General features: G+C 45.5%; 2 protein-coding genes across 16 annotated transcripts in view; both read left to right on the plus strand.

Moving 5' to 3' along the window:
• The window catches only part of EHBP1 (EH domain binding protein 1), a 292,696-nt gene extending 283,031 nt beyond the window's left edge, over positions 1-9,665 (plus strand). For 12 of the 14 annotated variants that reach the window (XM_016163002.2, XM_016163001.2, XM_036225110.1 and 9 more), the window contains 4 exons: positions 700-799; positions 1,926-1,999; positions 8,266-8,380; positions 8,597-9,665. In XM_016163002.2, the coding sequence (XP_016018488.2) occupies positions 700-799; positions 1,926-1,999; positions 8,266-8,380; positions 8,597-8,687 (380 nt within the window). In that variant the 3' untranslated portion in view covers positions 8,688-9,665. The remainder of the gene's footprint in view (positions 1-699; positions 800-1,925; positions 2,000-8,265; positions 8,381-8,596) is intronic. The other 2 variants (XM_036225114.1, XM_036225111.1) reach the window with 1 other exon arrangement.
• Positions 9,666-12,437: 2,772 nt separating this feature from the next.
• OTX1 (orthodenticle homeobox 1) lies at positions 12,438-20,799 on the plus strand. Of its 2 annotated transcripts, none has more exons than XM_036225116.1 (5): positions 12,438-13,291; positions 14,396-14,462; positions 16,011-16,211; positions 17,127-17,278; positions 18,547-20,799. In XM_036225116.1, the coding sequence occupies exons 3-5, from the start codon at positions 16,115-16,117 to the stop codon at positions 19,363-19,365; spliced, it is 1,068 nt and encodes a 355-aa protein (XP_036081009.1). In that variant the 5' UTR covers positions 12,438-13,291; positions 14,396-14,462; positions 16,011-16,114; the 3' UTR covers positions 19,366-20,799. The 2 variants fall into 2 exon arrangements, with proteins under 2 accessions (XP_036081009.1, XP_016018485.1); XM_016162999.2 differs by lacking the exon at positions 12,438-13,291 and adding an exon at positions 13,934-14,031 and having other exon boundaries at positions 18,547-20,187.
• The last annotated feature ends 5,002 nt before the right edge of the window (positions 20,800-25,801 follow it).

A 25,801-nucleotide genomic window follows, 5' to 3' on the forward strand; every position in this document is an offset into this window, starting at 1 on the left:
AAATTTATCATCTAAAATTTTAGATCATCTCTACTCAAATGTTTTCCGATATACTGAACATTATTTGTTCATTATGTTTTTTCAGATAGCTATAGGCATTTTTTGTAGCCTGGTCATTTACAGTCTATTTAAAATAATGTGCAAGTGTTCACTCTATTATGGATGATGAGTTCCAGAATGCTGTATATGCACATTTATCTTTATTTTATATTGGGGGAGGGAAATAAGAAATTTTTAAAAAAACAAGTCGTTACAAGTAGAAGCTTTCACAAAATCTCTGGACTTCTCTGATCTTCCTGCTAGTCTTGTAATTCTCATAATGATTTAAATTTTTTTTTATCATGACCATATGTCTGTCAGCGCCATAAGTTCCCCATTGAAACATAATAACATATCAGCCTCTGGGGAGGATTTAAAAGTTGGAACACTTTTTTTTTTTTACTGTACTTAGTGTTAGTATGATCTGTAGATATATTCAGGGAGACCGAAATATACATGCTGAATAATACCAGCTTTAGAAGACTGGCTTATGAATTTTTAAATATTGATTTCTTTTTTTAGGCCTTGGACTTTAATCTTATGTTATAAACAGTTTAATTTGTACTATCAGGTTAGCTAAAATGTTTCATGTTAAAAAAAAAGTGTTAAATTATTTGCTTATAAATGTCATATAATAAAAAATTACTTCTTGTATTATAGGAAGGAACACAGAAGAGGAAGAAGCAATGATGCAGGAATGGTTTATGTTAGTTAATAAGAAAAATGCTTTAATAAGGAGAATGAACCAGCTCTCCCTCCTGTAAGTACTCATGACTGTGCTTGTTTTCCCTACAACGTTGATGAATCTTAGGTTTTCTGTCATGGCCTTGTTTGAGGTTAAATACTTATTAGGGTTAATTTTTTTCTTTCCTTAGTGATTATAGTATATTTTTTATAAAAATTTAAAAAACAGTGAAAACCAGTTTTCATCTGAACAGTAAGAATTTTAAGATAGAGTGATAGATACTGGGGGAAAAAAAAACCCTGTTTATTATACAGAAACTCAATAAATATAAGCAATTTTTGAAATAAGATAATAAAGTGCCATGCACAAAAGGTGGTTATTAGTAAAGGTTAGAGGAGAAATAAAATTGAAATTTAACATCAAATTTTAAGTTAAAAATTAAAATAACTCTTAAAAGTATCTTTTTATTCTATTAGATGATGTTACCTTAAATTTTGGGATAAAAGATTAATAATGACTTACACAGAAGTGTGTTTATGATTGTGGGAATTACAGTAAGATGGAGACTAGATCAAACATAAGCATTCTTAGTCCTTAGTATTTAGTATAGGACTTAATGCCTGTTCCTTTTTGCTCACTAGCAAAGATTTTATATTATGCCACCTAGTGTGGGAAGGAGTAGGCTTACATGTTTTATTTTAGTGAAAACATCTATTTTTGTCATTTCTGCCATGCCTGAACTTGATAAAAGTTATGAAGGAGCACAAAAAATAACTCATCCTGCATTTTTAATTGTCTGTATATTAAATTCGCACTGATAGTACTTTCATGTTTCTTGTATTCTTTTCACATGGAGTTGTAGACAAAGAGTATTTATTGCAAACTATGAAAAAAAAAACTCTATTTTACAAAATAGCCATTATACTGGGTACTTAATACAAGAAGCATTTAAGAATGAGACTACTTATCCGCAGATTAAAATATACCTCTGTGCAATTCAAAATTGAAGGAGAAAAATTATAGCACTAGTAAATATTCATCCTGAGGAAGGTTTTAGGTTTGTGTATCATTTGTTTGGAGTAGCTTAAAGTTAAATAGAAAAGTCAGTTATGAGTTCTAAAATCAATGTAACCTAAAGGTTCTTTTAAGTGTTTAATGATTTAGTAATTAGCATATTGATGAACTTTTGTAACTTGCCTAGGGAAAAAGAACATGATTTAGAACGAAGGTATGAGCTGCTGAATCGGGAATTGCGGGCAATGCTAGCCATTGAAGGTAAGAAATGTTCTGGTGAAATGAGGTATGTGCGGTGTCAATTGTCAGAAGTTTAAAGAGTATAATACACTTCTGGTCTCGCTAGGTGTGGTCTGAGTAGGGACCTACAGGATTTGCAAATAAATGCTTTAGAGTCAAAAGCCATGAGTCATAAAACAACCTAAGAAGGACCTTAATTCAGATAGATAATCATTATGCTTGCTATTAAACTCAAAATTGTCTTAACTTTTATCAGTAAGCTTCAATGTCAATAAAATGGAAAATATAAAGAGTTAAATGATTTAATTATATTTTACTATGTGCACTTTAAAGTTGTTTCCACTGGGGAGATTTGGGAAAGATTTATCATTTTGATTTTTCCATTCAGACTTTAAATTTTACCTTAATATTTAATTGATGTCAACACTGAAATATGTCACTTGTCCAGTCTACTATAGTTAAGATTCCAACTCCTGTTAAGTGATTATTCAGGCAAAGATTGACATAAGAGATAAATGGAACACTTTCAAACTTTTCATAAAGCTTTTAAATGAATTATGTAGTAATCTTAAGCATGGTTCATAATATCACTAAACATCAGCTAGCTTAACTATGGTATTTACTATATATAATTATTATATTTTAAATTCTTAGGTGTTTTAGACTGCTATTCTACTTCTTAGTTGAAAATGTCTTACAGTTAAAGATATCTGCTTTGGGCTAATCCTTTGGGCTCTGTAAAATGGACTTTTTGTCTAATCAATGCAAATTGATTTTCCTATGCTGTATTGACCTCTTAACCCATTGACTGTCCATGGTAATTTCCTTCTTCACCTGATAAGGTACCTGATCCATAATAAGTCAATTCTAATTAGTTCAGAAGCTGGAAATTTAAGTTTGTAAGGGAAAGACAAATAAAACTATATATTTAAAAAATATTGTAATTAGCTAAAATATATGCTATTTATCTAAATAGTATCATATACATTTATAGTTTTATTTTTAATTACTTTTATATCTATAATTTCATTTGATAAATATAACTGACAACATTTGTATATCCCTATTTAGAAATCAGATTTAAAGGTTTCAGATAGCTAATTTCCTTCAATCGGCTAGATAAATGTATCAAATTATACCATTGATAATGACTATTACATTTGTCAAAATTATTTATGAAGTTCTGTGAAACTTGCCATTGAAATAAAATGTACAAGCCTATTAAATGATATTTTTCCTCTTGATATATAATTTTTATCATAGTGGTATAGTTTTTAAAAGACATTTTAAAGCTACATAGTTGAAAAGTATGTACAGCAAATACTATTTATATGGTATATATGTATGTATGTGTAATATAAAACAAGTGTATATATAGTATGTATAATATATAACTCATTATACCATTTATTCTTTATAAATTCATTATACATTACATCAATACAGAGTATTTAAAAAGTTTTTTTACCCACTCACTCATGTATAGTAAATTAAATCATCCTTAAAATACAGCTCAGTACACAATACAGTTGACTTTTAAGGCAGATATTGCTTTTATACCTAAACTAGTATCATTACCAAATACTGTCTTAAAAGGAGGGCCATGATACATATAAAAGATCCCAGTTTCATCAGCAGTCCTATTCCTTTTAACAGACCTACCATCTTAAATAATCTAACATTTTATCTGCCTCCTCTTGTATATACAGAAGACCAGTCATATTTTTTCAAACTTTTGTTTTATTTTTTGCTTAATATCATTGTCCCATATGTGGTTGTGCCTTAAATCTCTTAGCCAGTTTCTGTTGCTGGTTGAGGAAAAAAAGAGATGTGAAGAAATAAGCAGCCTGTTGATTACAAATAAATACACTTTCTTAGAGAGAGGCCTGTCCCACCAGCCTGGGCAGTACGAAGGCTGGCCTGTCCTGGAGAGCCACTGCCGATAGTGATAATCAGTCCTGTGAAGACACTGTCCTCTGAGCCAACCCTTAAAATTGACACACATGCAATTTAGTAGCCTTTTGGAGTGTTAAAACACCATAGACAAACACACAAACAGGCAACACCAGTTGGTTTTGTTTTGCTTTCCTTTGTTTTAAAGTTCATTCCTTTGTTCTTTCTCTTTTCTTTATTTGCCATAAGATGGTTTTTGTACAAATAAACTAAAATCTTTTCAAATAAATCTGCTACTGAAACTATTCACCAAGAGAAAAGCACAGAATATTATTAAGCTATAGCACACTGATAGAAATATTAACAGCTTGGTTTGAGAACAAAATATATGTATATTCAATATATTCATTCTTCTGAGGCTCCATAATCACTTTGGCCTCTTTTTTACCTTTTTTCTCTGAGGCCTTTTTTATAGCAGGAGTTTTACTCTACTGAGCTAAGTTATAGGATCCCTTAAGCTAACAAACATCTTTAAAATACTTTTCTTATAGTTTGTTGTTGTTGTTGTTGTTCCAGATTATTTAATGCCCCCTCAGGAAAGATAAATTCATTTCTGCACACATTGGGGTGGGCTTTTGGAAAGTGGTGTGTTCATTTTCTGCACAAGAAATGGATCTTCTCTAGGATTTTGTACATCTTGATTTATTCTTGGCTTAGAGTTTGAAGTGGGTGCTCTTCTAAAGGGATTTATGCATAGGTTCACTATTTTTGTAGTTATGGTTTATATGATAAGCTTTTTATATTTAAAATCAATATGTAATCCTGTGGAGGAGCTTATCCCCTAAAACCCTATTTGTAAATCTATTTTAGCTTTGTTACACAGCACAGCCACAGTCTTCCATAGATTGATTAGGTACAGCGGTAGAATCCTATCAAATGGCCTGCTCTGATGATGATGCAAACTCTTTCAGGATTGCTAGTTGACTGGAACTAAAGATAAGATTTGACTGCAGTCCCCCAATGTGCTCTTCACAAAACTAGTGTTAATTTTCATCAAAGTGCCAAGCTTATTTATAGTGGCAAGGTAGGTTTACTACAAGAACTTTAGGTTCTTTCTATTAAAGTATTTATAGGTATTTCTTTTGCCTTTTTTCCAAGGTAATTATCAACTTCAGCAAATAAACTGAATCGGAGAATGAATAATTGGCCCTATATATAAAAAAGAGTTTTTTGAATTAACAAAACAGCTCAGTGCAGATGGACATAAACAGAATCTCTTTATTTCAACACTTTGGCTCAAATGCAGCATCAAAACTTAATCCTATTTGTTGCTAGAGGATATGGCCTTTGTAGCAAAAATACACTGGAATCTTTAAATTAATCAGAACCCACATTGTAGTCTGTCCAAGCCAAAGTCAGTGCATCTAGCTCACTGTGACTAGAGTTATAGGTCAGTAATCCTTTCTTAAAATGCATAACAGGTAACATAAACTTACACGCAGATTTTTAAAACATGGCATCATTATATATAGGTGAAGCTATTTAAAAAGGGATTAAAATAATTTTAAATACAAACTTGAACATACAAATGTGAATCTTGATCAATTTTAAAGGTATTATTAAAATTTTAAAATTTTTTAAACATCAAAATAGTACTTAATTTCTCAAATTAGCATTCAAATATGTGTGTATATGTATAAATTTACTCCCATGAGAAAGCAAATAAAGTAAAAGTAGTTTGTTAATGTAATATGTGTACTCACTGCACATTAGCTATTTCTTCTACAGCTGACTAATATTTTTGTAGATAGGTATTAATGTTGTAATAACAGATTTAATATGATAAATTCTACACATTTATGCTGGAATATTTTAAATTCTAATGTTAGTTAAATCTGACTGACATGAAAATTATCTAAATATTAATAACTTTAAATTTGTTTTTTGTTACAGTTATGGGAAATTGAGCTAGAAAAGTTATCATTTTTTAAAATTATTCAATACTTCAGGGGTTAAAAAAATAAGTTTCCTCTCTTATCTATATTGTTAAAGTCTTATTTTTTAAAAAATTAGAGAAGTCTTGATATTTCTAATTATTAATTGAAGTCTTAAAGTCACTGGTCAAGAGCAGAGAAGGAATAATTTAATTAAGAAAAGTGTCTGTTGTTACAATTTATTTTTTTTCTTGATTTAAAAAAAATTTATAATTTTCAACTTCATTATACTATTTAACTGTATGGTGGAGAAAATTTCCCAGCTGTAAAGCTCTTATCAAAATGTTTTGGAAGTAAAGAATTATAAATTACACCTAGGAAGACCAGGTGCTATAGGCATTAAAAAAAATAAAAAAGAATTATAAATTAAAGCTTATAATCAGAATGATTTGAGGTCAGGATGGAAAAGTTAACATTCATCAAAACTAGTAATCTTAATAATTATAAAATTTAGTTACAAATCTTTTACAAATCCAGCAGGTTTTTCTTTGAGTTAATATTTCTAGAACTACAGTTACCTCAAATTAGACTAGAAGACCTTTAAGATCTTTCTAAACTGGAGAGGTCTATTGATATATCTGCTGTATAGAATGAGACTGACTAAGAACAAGAACCAGATTAGAACATTGTCCTCCAGCATTCTTGAAACTCAGCTGCATTTAAATACAAAGAATAAAATTATGATATGGCTTTTCTTCAGTTTTGCTGTTTCTTTATTATTTTTAAAATTCTTATATTTAGGAAAAAATTTTCCATAGTAATAGTTTCTTTACTCCTCTCCAATATTTCATTTCTTTTTTTATATGAATGTAGTGTGACTATTTGTGCGATGTTTTGTATCAAATGGATAATTAATATATGGTATGTTTCATATATATATGTATGTATTTGAGCTTATAATGAAAGGAATAGTGATAAAATTGAATAAATCATTCTAGCTTCTTGCTGCTATTCTAACCTTTATTGCATGATGATGCATCTAATTTTTAATTTGTAAATACAAGACAGAATTCCCTCTAGCACCATTTGCTTTCATAAAGCTGCTGAGCAGTTTGCTGTCTTGAATAAATTTTGCTTTGGAGGGGGTCGGGGGGGATTTGAACCAGCACATTCTTGTGTGGTTTGTGAAGATTCACATGGTAACCAGCGGTGTGCATTGTTAGGTTTATCTGAATAAGCACCAGCCATGTGAGTTTTAACATGATTGCCCAGGGCAATGGAGAGAGAAGAGAGAAACCCGAAAGGATTGCAGTCCTCTGTTTTTTGGAAAGTGCATTTGCTGGGGGAAGGGGCTGCATGAGTCAGTGGCCATGTTTTTTTTTTTTTTTTTTTAAGCTGGTGTCCTGTTTCCCTCTAGGTCCTCATTTGTTCTGCTATCTGCCTCATCATCTACTTCTTCTTTTCATTGTTTACCTTCCTAATGAGGGAGGCGGGGTAGACTGGGAGTTGATTGACAGCTACAAGCCCTTACAGTCTGGCCAGAGAGCAGTTGGCTTTGGTTTCAAAAGTGCTTTAAATGTTCGATTAGGTCCTGTTTTTATTAAACCAAACTGCTGCTCATCTTAAGGAAATTATCAGACTAGCAAAGATTAGGAAATTTTTATTGGTATTTAAAACCGTCAAAAAACTGCTCCTACCCATGGAAAGAGCACTGCCCGTCGGATTTTCCAACCTTTAACATGGGGTTTCAAAAAGAAGTATGGAATTTTTTCCTTTGCAAAAGTGCTTTGATTTGAAACCACCCAGCAAACCTCTCCAAAAGAAAACTGGCTGTGATGCGATCGAGAGCTGCAGTGTAATATTGCAGAGCAAATTTATTTTTTACTTCAAAGAAAAATGCTAATTAGCCGATTCACTACTTTTAAAGTTATTGTGAAGCATATGGCGCCCAGTGTGAGATACATCCAACTGCTAAAATAGAGCGAAGAGGAAATTAGCGAAGAATGGGCTGTATGGGGTGAGCATGGGGGTGGGGGGAAAGGATAGGTTCTCAGGCAGATTCTCTAGCCTTTTCAGAATGATTTTATCGCCCCTCTCTGCTTCCCGCCTCCTCATTTACCCACATCCCCCACCACCCAAGCCTCGGCCGACCTGTTCTAGGCCTCCAGCTCTCCCTCCCCCACTTTGGCTGAAATCAGGTGCGCACCTCCGGCTGGCCAGTGATTCACACCTGGTCTCTTTTGCACGTTCCAGCCCAGCTGTAGCCATGTCCATCTGCAGAAAATATTTAGAAAGCAGGGTTTGAGGGGTAAAATCCTTACCATGACGGCCAAATTTCCCACAAAACACTCTGTATAATATGGTTTACGGAGAAGTACAAGGAAACTGGAAAAGGCGGGAAGGGGGGCCAGGGTATGCCCAGGCCTTGCAGGTGGATAACAAGCCTCCTATCCTGTGCAGACTGGCAGAAGACTGAGGCCCAGAAGCGACGCGAGCAATTGCTGCTGGATGAGCTGGTGGCCCTGGTGAACAAGCGCGATGCGCTCGTCAGGGACCTGGACGCGCAGGAAAAGCAGTAAGTGAGCGGTGGGGTCGGGGTCGAGGCTCTGCTGCCTGCTGAGGGGCCGAGAAGTTTGCGGAAACTTCAGTCCGGGGGTATCGGATGGGCAGGCGCAGCCTCCTGCTGGCCCCGAATGCCCATTCCCGCTGAGGCTTGGAATGCGGGGCGAGCGGGGAGTGCTGCTCTGCCCTCCACGAAGAAAAATTATTTTGTTTCCTGTTTGACTTACAGGGCTGAAGAAGAAGATGAGCATTTGGAACGAACTCTGGAGCAAAACAAAGGCAAGATGGCCAAGAAAGAAGAGAAATGCGTTCTTCAGTAGTAGCTGGACCAGAATCTTTCCCAGCATTTTAGTCTTGGGTCCCCAGACCGGAAAAAGACTCCTTGTTAATTTAAAACTTTTAACATTTTGTTTGGCTGGAGTGTACTTCTTTACCGCCACTACCCTTTTCCTCCCTCCTTTCCAGATAATAGACAGAACTCCAAAATAGTTTCGCTTAAGGTTTTTTTAGTTAATCATTTCCTTGAAACCACGTGAAATAGATTTACAGACACCCTGTGAGTGATTGGTATTAGGAGTGTTCAAGAAACTGTTCAAAGGAGAAAGAAAAGAAAACCCTTCCTTCATTATTTCCCCTCATTTTTTGATGGGAAGAAATTTGAAAACATTTTTTTGTTGTTAATAGCATAATGATGGTGGGAGGGGGGTAAGAGGGAGATAAGAAAAATGTCATGAATGCTTTTTTTCCTCAGTCCTGCCATATGTAACACGGACTCTGTTACCGAAATTTTATAGTTAGATCATATTCAATCTACTTATTAAACTATGTTCTATTTACCAGTGGGATTTTCTGCAGTTGTTTTGCATTTCACTGTAAAGATAATAGAATTCCTCTCCTCTGCTTTCCTCAGAGGATGGCCCTTTAACATAGCCAGAGAGACAAGTCCTATGATTTGAAGGTGAGCTATGAGGATGGGACTAATTGACATGCATCAGTTTACAAAGACAGTCTTATCTTCTGAGAATGCGCCATCTTTTTCTCTGGATAATTATTTATTACATCTAGCTTGGTTCTTACATTTTGTTGGGTCTCAACATTGGCTCAAGAATGCTGTTAATATTTATTCTGTATTGATAAAACTTTGTCTTGCCACTCTGAGTAAATCCCCCAATTAATATTTTCTTCTCTAGCATAGCACTGTCATTTTTGTGTGTGTGAAAATGGTTACCTGTTTATTTATTACAATACTGAAGTCATATATAAATTTTCAATAAAAGCAGAAACTTTCTTACCTTAAATACTCTATTTCCTTGCAGTAAAAACTTGACACTGGTTTGAGAAGTTTGTATATCCATAAGGCTTTTCATGTGGAAAAAATGGTCCTCTCGAATACTGGGCAGGATACTGGGCTGTATTAGGAGCTAAGTTCACACCATCCCAGAGGGGCCCTGCTGACACACGAATAAGGATTGAAAAGCAATTAGTCGTATTTTCTTAAGCAGTGTAAACTATCATCTTTTATGAAGGGTCATCTCTGTCAAAGACTTAAGGAAATTTGTGATTCCACAGCACTGAAAAAATGCGAATATCCTGATGACTTTTCTATGTTATTTTCGGTTATAATTTTGTACTCATATGGGGAACTTTGACTTGATAGCCGACTGAAGTGAGAGAAAGGGTCGTCGGGATGGGGGAAGAGGGTAAGTGAGTGTAGGTGTGTATGAGATGAGGGAAAGGGAACTTTGAACAAGTTCTAGGCAACAGAAAGGACCCCGATTTTGATAGTTTCCTTCACTCTACAGAGGTGTCGGAAACAAAGAAATCTCGTTCAACAAGTCTGGGGAGAAAACAGTCCACTAGCATTTATACTTTTGCCTAGATCACACTTATATACACACATTCATATATGTACGTATACACAAAATATTTATACATAAATTCCTTTCGAAAGTATGCAGCCGCCTACAATTGCCAGTCTTTCAAAATAATAAAAACTTGCTAAGGTAGAATTTCTTCACCTTAAAGATTTTAAGAAGTTACTGAAAAGTTATCGGAACTCAAAAAATTAGGGAATTTGCCCTCTTTATTTGAGCAGGAGAGCAGAGCGAGCGGCCGCTCTCTTGGGGAAACTCTCAGAAGCCCGCTCTAAGCCCGGGGAAGCCGGCAGACGGAAACCGCCAGCCCGGAGCAGCCTGGGGTTTGGGCGGCCAGCATCACCCATCCCACTGACGCTGGATTCGGGGAACCTTCCCTCCCAAGGAGTCTCACAGAAAGGCGGCTCCCCTAAGCTGCTCCCAACCTGCCCAGCCTCAGATCTGCTGCCCCTCCAGCCCCAGGCCAGAGCCTCGCGTGATTTCCATTTGGGCTGCTCTGTGGCGCCCGCACGCCCCGCAGCGGCCGCGGAGCGCGGACCTCGGGACTCGCCGGGTCAGGCCCGCGACGGGGGTGCGGGGTCCCGATTTCGTCGCGTTTCGCCTAGGGGCTGCTTTTCCAGCGCAGGCGCGAGCCCAGCGTGCTTTAAGGCCGGGAATCCGAAAGCCCGCGCTGCGGGGAAAAAAAGCTGTGGGCGCGGGGGTCGCCGAGGAGGAGGAGCGTTGGCAGCGAACTGGTTTGGGCACTGCCCACGGACCGGTGCAGAATTTCCGCCTCTGGCCAGCATCCCACGGCCTCGGAGCCAAACTCCTCCCCTTGTCCCAAGTGTCCTACAGAATGGCCTGGCCTCGAGGTCACCTGGATGCTACGTTCAGGTCCCGGGTCCCAGCTTTCACAGTCCCTCCCCAGACCGGCGGGCCACGGGCTGGGTCGACTTGTCCTCCCCCGGCGATGACCCCTCTCCCCCATTGCTGGAATGGTCGCAGCTTCTGGCCCAGCGTCTCCCACCTGGACATTTGCCTAGCGGCGGCCTCTTCAATCCTCTACACTGCGTACAAGAAACTTTCATCTCAATCTTTCTTTCTCTACTCCCCTCCCTCTCCCCTCTTCTCTCTTTTTCTTCTCTTAATCCTGGGGTTTTGTGGGTTGAGCATTAAGAAAACTCGCTTGCATTTTGGGATTAGATAAATATTCTCATGGGGGGTCGTGCTACTTGATACCTCCCAACTTCCCCGAGACCGTGACAGCATCTGGAACCGAGAGAAGGGCTCCCGCGTGGCGGGCCCTGGGGACCGCCTGAACACATTCCAGCGCTCAGCCGCCCCACCTCGCTACGCCGGACCTCGGCCCCGCGCTGCAGCTGCAGGCGTAACAGGGCTCTGAAGAAGCAAGAGCGAGAGTCGGCGGGCCTGGGACAGGTTACGAACCTCGAACCCGTAGGGCTACAGCGCGCAGGCCCGCGCTGGGGTAGCGACGGGCTAGGGACGCAGGCGCTGCCACAGCGCACCCCAGGAAGCCCGCATTCATTCCCCACCCACCCCCCAAAAAACTAGTGTGCTCCAGCCCGCGCCTTTCCCCAGAAGTGAATAAGGGGGTGTATTTCGTGTTGTTGTTGTTGCTGCTGTTTTTCTTTAAACCTCTACACCGTCTCCGGGGGCTCCGAGCCGAGGGCCTCGCAAGCTACTCCCTCCCGGAGCCTTGCGCGAGCCCAAGGTGTGTCTCCGCCCGGGTCAGCGCTGTGCTCTGCGCAGTTTCTTTTCTTATTAAAGCTTCCCCATCACCACCCATGTTTTTCCTTTTCTCTCGTTTTTTTTTTTTAATTATTCTCTCTCTCTCTCTCTCTCTCTCTCTCTCTCTCTCTCTCTCTCTCTCTCTCTCTCTCTTTCTCTCTCTGTGTGTGTGTGTGTGTGTCTTTCTCTCCCTTTTATGAATGGGTCGCGGTGTCTTTGTTCTGGAGAGAAGCGTCCGTGTCGCTGACTTTTGTGAACCAGAGAAGGATCTTGTAAAACCTCCTTTTCTCCTTCATACTCCCCCACTCCCACCCCTCCTCCATGGCTCCTTTGATTAGATGTTCCCTCATTGTCCCCCCGCCCCCCAAAAAATGTAATTTCGTTGGTCCGGCGGCCACTTTCTTTGAACATTAGCTCGCTTTCAGCTCCAACTTCAATTAGAAGGAGTTGATTTTGAGAGATCAACAAAAGAACCGACCAAAGCCTTATTAAAGGTCCTAAGAAGATCTCCCGGGTCCTTTGAGAAGCAGTTAAGGAAACAGTGTGCCCTCCATCATATTCTGTTACCGTATTTTATTCGGACTCCAAAGGAAAGTGTCGCTTGGAGGAGGGGGAAGGACTTTGAAGAGCGGCGGCCGCGGCCCCTTTTCACTCAGCGGGCTCCCCTTTCCTTCTCCTCCTCCTCGCCCAGCGCCCTGTCTGCTCTCGGTGCCCGACCCTGCGGCCGAGGCAGCGCCGGCACTCCACGCCACGAGACGCCCAGCGGCCGCCTAACTCTCTCTCACACCTTACTCCAGTCCAAACTTTTCACTCTTCCCGTAAGGGTGGAAGGGAGGGGGGAGTGAGGAAAAAAACGGTAGGAATTCCTCGAAAGGCAGTAAAATCGTTCCTAATATTCAGGAGGAGGTACCATTTAAAAGAATTGCCTTGCTCCGGGTGAGGGCGAAAACACATTTTTTGCGCTTTGGAAGGTCCACCCAGGTAGACGAGTTTGAGAAGTTTTTCGGCTGGGTAATGGGCTTCACCAGTACGAACAATCGGGGGAAGTCGCCTCTGGGAGGCTCCCGCGGCATGTGGGAAGGAAAATGAAGGCAGGGGTCTGGGGCAACATTTTCCACCGGACTGCCCCTGGTAGAAGGAGACCGGGAAGGAGACAAGAGACAGAGTGTGAAAGAGAAAGTTTTCTATCAAAAATCTTCCGATTCAGAAGTAGAGTGTGGAAGGGGGAGGGGACACTGAGCACCGACATATCAGACGAAGGGTTTATGATTTGTGAACACTCTTCGTGGGAACTAGGAACCCTAGGAGACGCCGAGGAGCAGGTAAGTGGCGGGCCTCCCCTGCGGGTGCTACTCCCGGCCCGCGGGACTTCTGAGGCGCCGAGGCGGGATCTGCGCACCCGGAGCTGTCCCGGCGCTAGGCAGAATAGCCTGTGCGGGCACGAGCCGCCTGCGGCGTCTGTCTGCAGGTAACGGCGCGGTGGAAGACGCTGGGGCCCGCGGCGCCCCGCGAGGGGCCGGGGGCCAGCTCTCCTCCAGCCCGTGGCGTCGGAGTCCTCGCGCCCACAACCCGTCTGCGGAGCCGGGTGACGCGCGGGAGAGCGAAGGAACCGGTTCTCCAGCACCTCGCCTCGTTTCTACCACTCCCTCTGGGGCGCTCAAAGGGCGAGAGAAGGGCGGGGGCCTCAGGGCGGCCTGGGGACCGGCGTCCTCCTCCACCGCCGGTGCTCGGGCTCTGTGCACGCCTTCCAAGCCTGGCTCTGCATCGCGTTTGCTAGCTAAGCCCCAGAGTTAGCGCGCAACCGGGGCGGGGCGGGCGGAGAGGGAGGGGTGCAGGGGGCGGGGGAGGGCGGGGGCGCGTGGAGGTAACCCCCGGCTCGGGCTGCCATTGCCCGGCTCCCTGTCACTCAGCCCGCGCGGGGCCCAGGATTGGCAGCCTAGCCCCGTTACGCACTCACCTCGCGTTCACATACCCGGGGAGGGCAGTAGAAAGGTGATCAATCTTCATCAGGCTACATTTCCAATCACCTAAACAACCGGGCAAGACAAGCCACTCCGACAAGGTAAATCGCTTGATTTATTTAGTTTGCAAAGTGCCTCTGCAGGATTTCCCCAGCCCCCATCGCCTCCACGTTGTACCGGGAGTGCAGCGGCAACCGCGAGCGGCCTCCCAACTCTGCCCCTCTCACCCCCACACACCCCCTCCCCCCGCTGCGGCCCCTCGGCTTGGTCCTGGGCGAGGTAGTGACTCGGCAGAGTGTAGGGTTTTGTAAGCATAGTGTCTGCAATAAAGTGAAACCTGGAGGGACATGCACAAAGCCAGTGGAAAGAAAGAAGGGAGGAGGGAAGTTGGGGAAAGAAAGAAATCCGGGGGTCCTAGACAACCATCAGCCCCGTGGGTAATTCCTGTGCGGCTCTGTTTCGCAGGTTGGCTGCCCCGCGGGTTGGTGAGGGCGCGAGGTAGATGGTGACCGGCCCCGGCAGCTGAGGGCAGGTAAGGAGAAAGCCGCGGGTCGCCCGGGTCTCTGGGAACGCGCCGGGTGCTTTTGCCTCCCCCTCTTCAGACGGGCCCCCACTTCCCGGGTCCTGGCACGTGGGCGGGGCTGGGGAGCGACCTGGCTCCCCTCTGGGTGCGCGGAGGACCCTAGGGCTCCGCTCTACGGCCCCGCGCCCCGCCTCCTCCGAAGTAAACGAGCTGAAGTTCTAAGTTTGAAGAAACTCTTTGAAACTCACGCTGAAGTCTAGCAGAGTCGCCGCGGCCCTAGAGCCCCGGTTGTTTCCCTTTCATCCCCTTCCCTGCACGCTGGGTTCTCCCAGTCAAGGTCATGGGTCCTTAAGGATAGGAGCGGAAGGCTTCTTTAGCTCTAACTTCTCTCGCTGAAATCTCTAACCCGGGTCCCAGGCCTGCGTTTAGTTCCCGCGAAGCGGGGTGAAGCGACAGGTCTTCTGGAGCCCCAGTCCCACTCCCCTAGCACCACTTCCTAAACCCTGAGGGTAGCGACTCAGGTTCGGGGCAACTGGGGAAGGGAGGCTTCTACCCTCCAGCCCGGGTCAGCGCGAGAGACGCCGCCGAGGCCTAGTTCTGCCTTGAGGTCACGGGTTCAGCTAGTAGGATGGGCAGGGAGCGCATGGGACCTGCTAGACTCAGGCCTCCCAAATCCGCGAGACCCTTTTGGGAGCTGGTTGAGTCACCCTTCAGCCCGCACTGGGACCCCATTGCCCGCAACCAGGACGGGGCATTAAAAAGGACCGGCTTTTGCGTTGGCGGAGAAAGGCCTGCGGCCCTGGCGAGATGCGGGTAAACTGGGGCCGCGACTTAAAACCGCCACCGTCACCGTCACCGTGGCCCTTTCTGCGTCTTCTGCTCGCCTCTGGGGCACCTGAGCCCGTACCTTTGGTTGATGTGTGGTGGGATTCTGGATGCACAGTCTCAGCGGCGGGGCACAAAGAAGTCAACTGGAGATGTGGCTGTGTGCTATGGGTCTGGGACCCAGCTCTGGAGACCTTTGAAGAAACGTACTCTCCTAAGTGGTCAATGCATCCTGGAGAGGCCCAGGTGCTGCTATCTCACCTTGGCTCTCTGGAATCTCTACCGTTCTTCCTGCTTTCCAAAAACATTTGAAACAAAACGGAACACCTCACACTCTGTACAGCCTGCCTGGGCACCGGGTGGACATTTGCTGGTGCAGTATTCCGCCGGGTCCCACGGGACCAGAATCATGCTTTCACTTGGGACCTTGCATACTCCACGGTTCAGGCTCTGACCTTCCCAGTGTGTCCCTGATTTTAACCTCTCACTCCTGACGATGCCCTACGAGTGTCTTTGACCCCTTCCACACCCCAAAAGAGGCGATAACAATCCAGAAAAGCTTTCTTTTCGAGGAAGCCTTGGTCTTTGGACCAAGGCCTTGTAGAGCCTAGGAGGCCCCCTGCGCAGTCCATAGCCTGTGTCCTCTCCACATCCTGTGTGCTTGCCTCTGGCAAGACCTGGAAGCCGAGATGGCTCTGAATAACTGTTTCCATGTGTCTCTTGTCTCCCTAGGCTGGGTCCCCAGACTCAACCGAGCTTGAAGGACTGTGCGGTGGGAGTCCCGCACTGAGCCCGGCCCCCTGGATCCGTCGGGGCGCCTCCACCCGGCTGTTAGCATGATGTCTTACCTCAAACAACCCCCCTATGGCATGAACGGGCTGGGCCTGGCTGGGCCCGCCATGGATCTACTGCACCCCTCTGTGGGCTATCCAGGTGAGCACCAGCCTCTACAAGTCTTGGGCACCCTAGCCTCAGGTTTGAGCACTCGCGTTGTCAGAGAGCAGGCCCAGGGAGCCTGCCCAGGGAGCCGGTTGCCTAATCTCCTTATAACGCAGGGCACACTGCAGGCTTTCAGGGCAGAGTCGCAGGTCGGTGAGGTGGGCCAGAGAGGCAAAAACGAGCAACTGTGCACCTTTGGGCCCAGCTACACTAGCCACTGTCGGCTGGTGGCCACACCGCCAGTATAGAGTTTCGTTTCCCACGGGTGGCTTTTTTAGTATGTGCATGTGTGAATCTCTTCCTTTTTCCCCAACATTGATGAGGAATCTAGACACTCACCATGTCCTGACAGGAAGAGTCTAGCTTACCCTATTTGAAGAGACTGGTTGAGCTAAGGAAGGGAATTCTACCTAATTAAATTGTCCTCAGGACCAGTGTCTGCACCGACTTTTGCATTGCTGATGTGAAGGGCTTGAGCTGAATCCTGGCTTTCTTTTCTACCCCCTACTCCTTCACCCCTATTTATTCTGTCGCAAAGTGTTTAACAGGTGGCTGTTTCTGCTCACTGCTGCCCCACCCTCCAGTCAAGGGGTAGTGTGTGTGTGTGTGTGTGTGTGTGTGTGTGTGTGTGTGTGTGAAGAGTATGATTTCTCTTACTTTCTTAACTTCCGAGAATCCAGGAAGGAGGCAGCCCTGCAGTCTTGGAGATACTGGTTCCCAGTGGCACACATGTACTTTCTCCCACCTGTGGCCTCTCTAGTTCGGCCTCCCGGGGGAGTTTCTTTTGATCCGAGCTCGGCTTTCTTTTGCGACGGTTTGGCTCAGGGCCTGCCAAGGGCCTATCCGCGTTCTCTAGCGCAGGTCCTCATGGCTGCCGTTGACCCAAAATGCCCCCGTATGTTCCCTCAGCCACCCCGCGGAAGCAGCGGAGGGAGCGCACCACCTTTACGCGCTCACAGCTGGACGTACTCGAGGCACTCTTCGCTAAGACTCGCTACCCTGACATCTTCATGCGCGAGGAGGTGGCTCTCAAGATCAACCTGCCAGAGTCCAGAGTCCAGGTGCGCGCCCCTGGCGCTCTAGGGTCAGAATAAGGGCGCTTGGGCTGGTGGGAGAAGTTCTGAGGAGGGTGGTCTGTGTGAGGATGGGCTTACAGACAGGGCAGCCCCTCCCAGACTCCTTTAGCTCTGGGCCCGGGCCTAGAAGAGAAAACAGAATTAAAGGAACTAGCTTAGAGCCCTGGATTTGGCCCTTGTTCGCGGAGCACCTTCAGTATCCGAAGTCCTTTTTAGGACTGAAGGAGGAGTAGCGAGGCTCCCTAACGTAAAGTGCCCTAAGGGCCCGACACTTGCCCCTGCTCCTTCGGCCGTCCCAGAACTTGGCAGTTTCCTTCGGAGTCCTGAATTCTGCCTCCACTCTTGCCTTGTATCCTGAGGATCCTGGAAATGGAAGAGTGGAGTTTGGCGGAAGCGTGGTACCCTGTCTGGGAGTGCGTTCCATGCGTGGCGCCAGTTTAATTAGTCCGGGAGAGGATGCCGATTGCAAAACCGGGCTACTGGCTTTGCTGTCTCTGTTTTTGCCATGAAAGAGCCTCGAAAATACTGTTTGGATTATAACTCAACTCTCCTCAAGGGCCTTTTATCTCGTCTTCTTTTCTCGGAGGCTCGAGAAAGAACCAGGAATGCAAAGTCAAGTATGGAGCTTTCCAAGAGGAGTGAGAACTTTATGATTGTCCTATTTGGTTCCCACGTGGAGCCAAGAAGCCTAGAGAAATTCTGCTCTGCCCAGGCTTCCTTCCCTAGGCCTCCAAGTACTGCCTCTGTTCAGCCTGCCGGCCTCACTTCTGCTCCCACCCAAATTCTTGTTCTGCCCAGGACCAGGCCTCCAGGGGCCAACTGGCTCCGGCCTCAGACTTAGTGACACTCCACAGCCTGCTGTGTCTCCGCTGTTTCTTGAGCCCAGCCATAGAAAACAGGGCCTCTGGACACACACGGGACTGCTGGGGAGCAGCCAACAGTAGCAATTTAATGATGGCTAAACTTCTAGCTGGACAGATGCAAATGTTCTTCCCTAGGGCAGAGTTGCGCTCGGTGTGGGAAGGTGCACATCCATATTTGATAAAGGAAGATCTTTGAGCAGAAGGATGGGCGAGAGTGGAGGATCTGGGAACTCTAGGGCAGGGTCTGGCTGAGTGGAAATGAGGAGGGGCGGAGGCCTCGGCAGGAGTTGGGATGCGAGATCCTAGGAGGGATGGTGGGTCCAAGGGGCGGGGGGAGTAGCAAACTCTACTCGCCTCCTGACATGGTTTCCCCTATGCGATCCGCTGCAGGTCTGGTTCAAGAACCGCCGCGCCAAATGCCGCCAGCAGCAGCAGAGCGGGAACGGGACCAAGAGCCGCCCAGCCAAGAAGAAGTCGTCCCCGGTGCGCGAGAGCTCTGGCTCGGAAAGCAGTGGTCAGTTCACACCGCCTGCTGTGTCCAGCTCCGCCTCATCCTCTAGTTCGGCTTCCAGCGCTTCTGCTAATCCAGCGGCTGCAACTGCTGCAGGCCTGGGCGGGAACCCGGCTGTGGCAGTGCCGTCGTCCTTGAGTACACCCGCCGCCTCATCGATCTGGAGTCCAGCCTCCATCTCTCCCGGCTCAGCGCCGGCGTCAGTGTCCGTGCCCGAGCCATTGGCGGCGCCTAGCAACGCATCGTGTATGCAGCGCTCTGTAGCCGCAGGCGCGGCCTCGGCTGCAGCCTCTTACCCCATGTCCTACGGCCAGGGCAGCAGCTATGGCCAGGGCTACCCCGCGCCCTCCTCTTCCTACTTTGGCGGCGTGGACTGCAGCTCATACCTAGCGCCCATGCACTCACACCACCACCCGCACCAGCTCAGCCCTATGGCACCCTCCTCCATGGCGGGCCACCATCACCACCATCCACACGCGCACCACCCATTGACCCAGTCCTCAGGCCACCACCACCACCACCATCACCACCACCATCAGGGCTATGGCGGCTCCGGGCTTGCCTTCAACTCTGCCGACTGCTTGGATTACAAAGAACCTGGCGCCGCTGCGGCTTCCTCTGCTTGGAAGCTCAACTTCAATTCGCCCGACTGTCTGGACTATAAGGACCAAGCCTCGTGGAGGTTCCAGGTATTGTGAACCCAAGCGTGTGAGAGGAAGAGAAATGCAACTACCTGCGCCCTCCGTGGTCCCCGTCCTGTTGCTGCTGCTGACGCACCGCCCGCCTTTGCCTCAGCTTCTCTGGACCTATTTTCATGTCCCTTAAAGATGCTCATTGTCTGCACTGCCGCCCTCATCTTTGTGCCACTTGCTTGGGGGCACGGGGTGCGTGTGCAAACCTGTCCACCCCCTTGATGAGGGGACTGGTGCTTCGGCTTGGCCCACAAGTTCTATTACGGGAGTTGTGTGCTCTCCTCCTCAACCCCTCACGAATTCCTAAGTTATCCTGTTCCAGTCTTTCTGGACAGTTATGCACTTGCAGCCTTCGGAGGCTCTTCGCTCTGACTCGCTGTTTGAGCCCTACACTTTAATTTATTCTTTATGGACACTGGAGTCACTGACTGGCATGTGTCTGCCCTTTGGAGTGCACCCACACTCTACTTCCAAGCAACCACTAAGTATTTCTCGCGTGCAGACTGCTGCCCCTTCATCTGCCCCCGACCCCACTCCCCGCCTGCAGACCAGAGCTTCCCGGAGTCTCCTCCTCCCCAGCCGGATGCGCTGGGGCAGGGCCGGAGAGGGAGGAGCGCTTCCCTAGCCTCTCACGCTCAGCCCCGCCCCACGTAGAACTGGCTCAAGCTTCCGCCTCGGCGGGAATGCTGTACATAGTCGGGTCCGTTCCAGGGACCACTTACACTTTTTAGTTGCTGTTGGTTGAACTGAGCATATCTCGTCTTAGCGCCCAGGAAATAGAACCTAAGATATATACAGCATATATATATATACACACACATATATATAAAAAAAGCAAAAATATTTTCCCTCGGTATCCCGGCCTTTCTTCCTCAAACGATGGCTCTTTTTTCAGTTGTTGCAAAGCTCTCCTGCCCCCTCACACCCTTTTCCTCTGTGTATTTATTAAAGAGAATCGTTTGGTTCCAGGAAGCAGGGCGCAGAGGATTGGAGGTTCCGGGAGGGCCGAAGAAACAGCCAAGCCAGGGTACAGGGAAGAGAGCTAGGCTGGGCTGGGGCGCAGAACTGAGTCCTTCACTAGGTCTAAGCACAGGGTCGCAGTTCCGTTTTAGAGACCAAAAACGAAAGAAAAATAAAAATACAGCATTATAGAAAACAAACCCAGGCCCCAAACCTCAGTTCCCATTCTACTATCAGCTTCTCTCTTTAAGCAGCAACCCTGTTTTGTCTAGTGAATTGTTAGTGCACCTTCATTCTAAATCTGCGGAGAGCCGGCACCTGTGTATCAATTTTGGCTTTGGCCGATTCGTCCAGTAGGTGGGAAGGTAATTTGTAAATTTGATTTGTCCGATGTGAAGATCACAAATTACTTGTTGAAATGTAAGGCAGTCCCCCTCCTACCCCTTTATCCACATTATTTCCCGAAAATAAATGCAAATTAATGAACGGCTTGTCAGTGTGGCTCTTATGATTACAGCCCCGGGTCCCGGTCTGGAGCAGGGTGGGGGTGGGGGGCTAAAAGGAGGGAAACTCCTGTCTTAATATCTCACTTGTTAATAATGACCTGTGTGAACCTGGAGGCCAAAGGATAGGGTGGGAGGACGTAGCAGGGAGAGTCCCCAGAAACACTCTTTTAGGGAGTGTCCTTTCCACCCGGTCAGCCCGGCCTCTTCCCCCAGGCGTTTTGACCCCGTATCCCCTCTCGCCATCCTGGACAGAGACAGGTGTCAGTACTCAATTCCCGGAGCAATTCCTTTCTATTCAGAGAAAGGAGCCTGGCACTGATTTCTTCACCCTAATTACTTGCACCAGAAAGAAGAGGGGGAGGGGAAGAGGGTCGGGAGGCGGGAAAGGATAGCTCTATAATGCTCTCAGGGCTGAGCCAAAAAGGAAAACAAAACGACAAAAAACCGATCCGTGTCCTGCATGTTGGCAGCAGACAACCTTCCTTTCTGCTGAGCCGTCCCGGGTGGCTTCATGGCGGCTGGGGGATCCGAGTCGTTCCTTCCATGTGCTCAGATGTCCCTCTAAAGCCCCATCCCCTTGCCAGAAGTAGCCAAAGTGTCTTTGTTGGTATTGTGAAATTTCTTTAAAACGCAAACAAAATCTAGAAAAGTCGACAAGGACTTTTCACTTTGGCAGGAGAGGAAGACTCCCGGCTTGAATCAGCCAGTCGTAAAGGAAGGTCCCACCTTCCCTTGAGGGAAGACAGAGATGGGATGGGATGATCCCCCAGAAAACCCAGAGCCTGGAGCTGTCCAGACTCTGGCCTGAAACCTCCGGGGTATGAGGCCGAGAAACTACTCAACTTGTCCACGGGCGGGAAAGAATTAAGGAAACAACGAAAAGTTTCCTGCAAAGTGACCAATACACCCTATTCTTTTTATTCCGTATGAGACCTGAGAACACAACGTGAGGCCGGGTTTGGAGAACGACCCCCTACCCCAGGGTCCCACGCCGACCGGGGACTCAGAGCTGCGAGCCCTGACTGTAGAAAAGCTTCCTCGGCCGCGTCCTCCCTCCGGACTCCGTAGGACTGGCCCGGGCGCCGCGTGCCTTCCCGCTCCGACAAATCCATCACCCCGACTCCGCGAAGGCCCGCTGGAGGGCGCAGCCGCGGCCCCGCCGCGCCCGGCCCCGCGGCACCGCCCCCAGAGGGAGACCCCGAGCACGGGGCCCGGCCGCGCCCGCGCGGGCTCCTACTTCAGTGCGGGGGCAGGCCGAGCTGCGCGTGGCGCGTGGCCCGTGGCCCTCGGGTCCGCGGCCAGCACGTGCCGCGGAGGACGCGCCTCTGGCCGGAGCAACGAGGCCTCCGGCTGGCGCCGCACACGCCTGGGCACCTGGGCCTCCACCTCAGCCCAGCCTGGCTCTCCCGTCCCGGGCCCCGCGGCTCACGCAGCTGCCGCCCGTGCCGCTCGAGGCCCAGGTGCTAGGCTGCCCCCACCCGAGGCTCCGTGCGGCGGGTTCTGTGGGGCCGAGCGGGCTGCCCGGTGGAAGGAAACCAGAAGACCCGGCTTTGCAACAGCTTGGACAACTGAGTGGTCTCCGGACTAAGGTACCCAAACCGTGGGCCTCAGTTTTGTCGCATTTGTTACTTGGACCCACAGGGCCTGGGGCTGCCCAGAACGTCACACTTGGGGCCTAGGCCACGGCCGGGTAGGTCAGACGCGTCCGGGTGGCCCGGGCCCTCGGCGGCGTCTAGAAGCTTCCGCGCCTGCGTGCTTAAGCAGACGGGGGACTCGCGGCCCGGCGCACTGAGGCCTGGCGGGAGTTCCCGCCCGGGGGACTGGGCTTCGAGGAGAGGCACGTGCTCCTCCAAGGGCCTCCCAGCCTGTCGGAGGCCGCGCGGCGCTGGGGCACCTCGGGCCGCCAGGACGCGGGGGCTGGGGGGAGAGGAGTAGGTGCGTGGCTGCGGCGGGGGCGGCCGGAGGTCGCTGGGCCCAGCAAGGTGAGGGCGGCCACGCTGGCCGAGAGTCCCCGGGCGGCGGCGGCGGCGGTGGCGGCGGGGGAGCGGGCTAGGTCCCTCTCAGCTCCATTAACCAGTAGATTTTGTGAGAATCGTTCTCAGCTCCCCCTTCTCTCAGTTGTGTTTTGGTGTTCGTGACACAATTGAAGCAATTAGAATTGAAGCAATTCAAGCAGATTTAGCAACTTTAGAACATTTAGCAGCATTAAGGCGTCAACAGTTTTTTTCTTTGAGTGCTCAACGAAATCTTCATGTTTTCTACTCATGGTTTGTATTCTCTGCTCATACTCTAGGAGCAAAAAAGTCTACCCATAGGTGAACATGTGTGAGGTGCCGTAGGGGTAAAGGATAGGTCACATTTGTGATTTTTATAAAGAATTTTTAAAACTTTTTAAAAAACGATCTGGAGAGCACCGCGTTAATTTGCTGAAGCAATGAAAAGATTCAGTGAAGTAACTTCATTTGTTGTAGAGCTTTTCAGTATTCTTTTTAGTAGCTACTGAGGGTATATGGAGATGTTTCTCTAAATTGTGAGCGGTTTGGGTTTTTTTTAGGGGGGGGCGGGGGGGAAATCCTTACACCTGAGAGGAAAAACAGGTTAAAAGACTGAATGTCAGCAAATTTATGCTTGCTACATTACAAAGACCGAAAAACTGAGCAGTTTTATTTCTGCTGTCAACAGAAAATACTAGTTTTCCATGTAGTTCGTTCAAAATATCAATTTCACAGAAAAAAAGTGTTTTTTTTCCAATCGTGAAAATAAATGATAAATTCACTACTCTGGCAGAATTAATGTTATTTATGTCATTAAGTACTGTCAGGCACGAAGGATTTCTTTAGAGATACAGACAAAATATATCTGATATATTAAATGTAGTTAATATATACATAATTGGTAAAGAAAATCTGTATCATTACTATTTAAAACCAAAAAAAAAACCACTTGGCTTCAGTTGCAGAATTAATTTAAGAACTGCAACAAGATATCTTTATAAAATTTCTTAATTGAAACCGAACAAGTTCTTAAGTTATTCTATATTTTCCACATATTTTAATGTCTGAAACAAGAGTGAAAAAAGCTTTAAGTTTAACCACAGAATATTTATATTCAACAATACCATATTTAAAAACCACCAACTAGAAAATGAATACTAAATAACAACAATGCATTGCTTATTTGATAAGAAAACTCCATTATCTTTAAGAAAGAATCTGTATAATTACATGTGTGGGTGTCTGGAATATGCTTTTTTGAAAAGCTTTTTGGGGTGCTCTGTTTAGTAGATGGTTCCTGAAAAAGCAATTATTCCTCTTAATCATCCTACTGATATTTACTGATATAAGAAAAAAAGAATTTAATTTTTTTGTGAGGCAAGAACATATCATTTTGGCCTAATGATTTTTTTAACCATGCTTTTAAAATGAGTTGGATTTTGAAACACATTAAGTGCAATCTTTCAAAAGTTTTTAAAAATCAAATGTTTCCCAGAAAGCTTTCACTGATTCAGGTGAAATGACAGTTACATAATATAGCCAAAGTTGAAACGGCTTTTAAATATAACCAGTTTATTCTTAGGAAAAAACAAATCAAGGAAGTACATTGCATGCTCACAACTAAAATGTATATCCTTTCAATTATGAAATTATACATTGATGTTTCTAGGACTATTATTTCAAAGATAAGGGTATGATTAAACATATTTTGAAGTTCTTTCTAATCAAACAGGACTTAGGCTTGATTTAATCAATGACGGTTTGTAAAAATTGAAAATTGTTTCTAAAAATTTTACCCCTTTTATTCCCTTTGGATAATTCCCTTTATGACTAATATAATCAAAGACACAAAATTCCATTCCATCCCAAAAGGTCATAAATATTTTGTTTTTCAAAGGTTATTTTTTATTGAATGGCTTATGAAAATTATTTTAGAAAATTTTAGAGATTATTTCAAAGTGGATTGTAAGATTAGGATTTCAGGAACTTGAGTCACATTTTTAGGAGTTGGAGTTTAAATCAACTTTTTGATATTTGGGGTAAAATTAATTAAAATGTTGGAATAAATGGTCTCTGATTTAACAACTTGGTGTCTAAAGAGCTCATGAAATATTTTTAGGGCACAAATTTTCTCATGTATGTTTAAAGCTCTAAATACTTATACCATCATCTGTCATAGATAATTAAATGCAAGAATCATTTTCTTTTTAAAGTTTATTTAAAATATTGTGAAATAATGCATACAGAAGAAAGTATAAAACAGATATGTACACTTTAAAGAGAAATGAAAGTAGGAACAAGTTCTTAAATACCTGGAAAAGTAGATTTGGAGTTGGTTACAATTTCCATGTTTAAATTTGATTTTACATACATTATGTCTTTATTTTTTAGGGATTTTGTTAAATCCTGTATAGTAGTGAATGTTAATATAGGGACACCTTTTTAAGCCATAAAAATAATTAAAATCGTAGGATCTAAAAGTTTCATAGGCCTTTGAATGTCATAGGGTTTCCTTTTTGATGGAAGGATTGTGCTTTATATTTTTAATGCAGGAGCACCAAAATAATTTTTCTTCTTGTTTCCGGGGCATGGATATTTGACCTCATCCAAAGATATAGCTTCAACTCTTGATTTTATTACTGATGACTCTCAAATTCACATTTCTAGCTCAGACCTCTCTGTTGAACTTCCTATGCTTGTACATCCACAGAAAAGAGACCATTGGATTTGAACTCTTAGGAAGGTAATGAAAGATATGTCTAGAATTTGCTTCAGAATAATAGAGGAAGAGAGAGAATGAGTGGAGATGAAACAGGATTAGCCATGAGTTGATAATTGTAGAGGCAGAGTGAGAATACATATAATTTCATTATACTATACTTTTATATATTTAATTTTTTGTAATAAGTGAATTAAAATTTTAGTTTGTAGAAAGTAGTTTGCACTGTGTTGAGGAAATTGAGCTTTCTATGCTTTGGAGCT

Source organism: Rousettus aegyptiacus, unplaced genomic scaffold, assembly GCF_014176215.1.
Source record: "Rousettus aegyptiacus isolate mRouAeg1 unplaced genomic scaffold, mRouAeg1.p scaffold_m13_p_7, whole genome shotgun sequence".
NCBI lineage: Eukaryota > Metazoa > Chordata > Mammalia > Chiroptera > Pteropodidae > Rousettus > Rousettus aegyptiacus.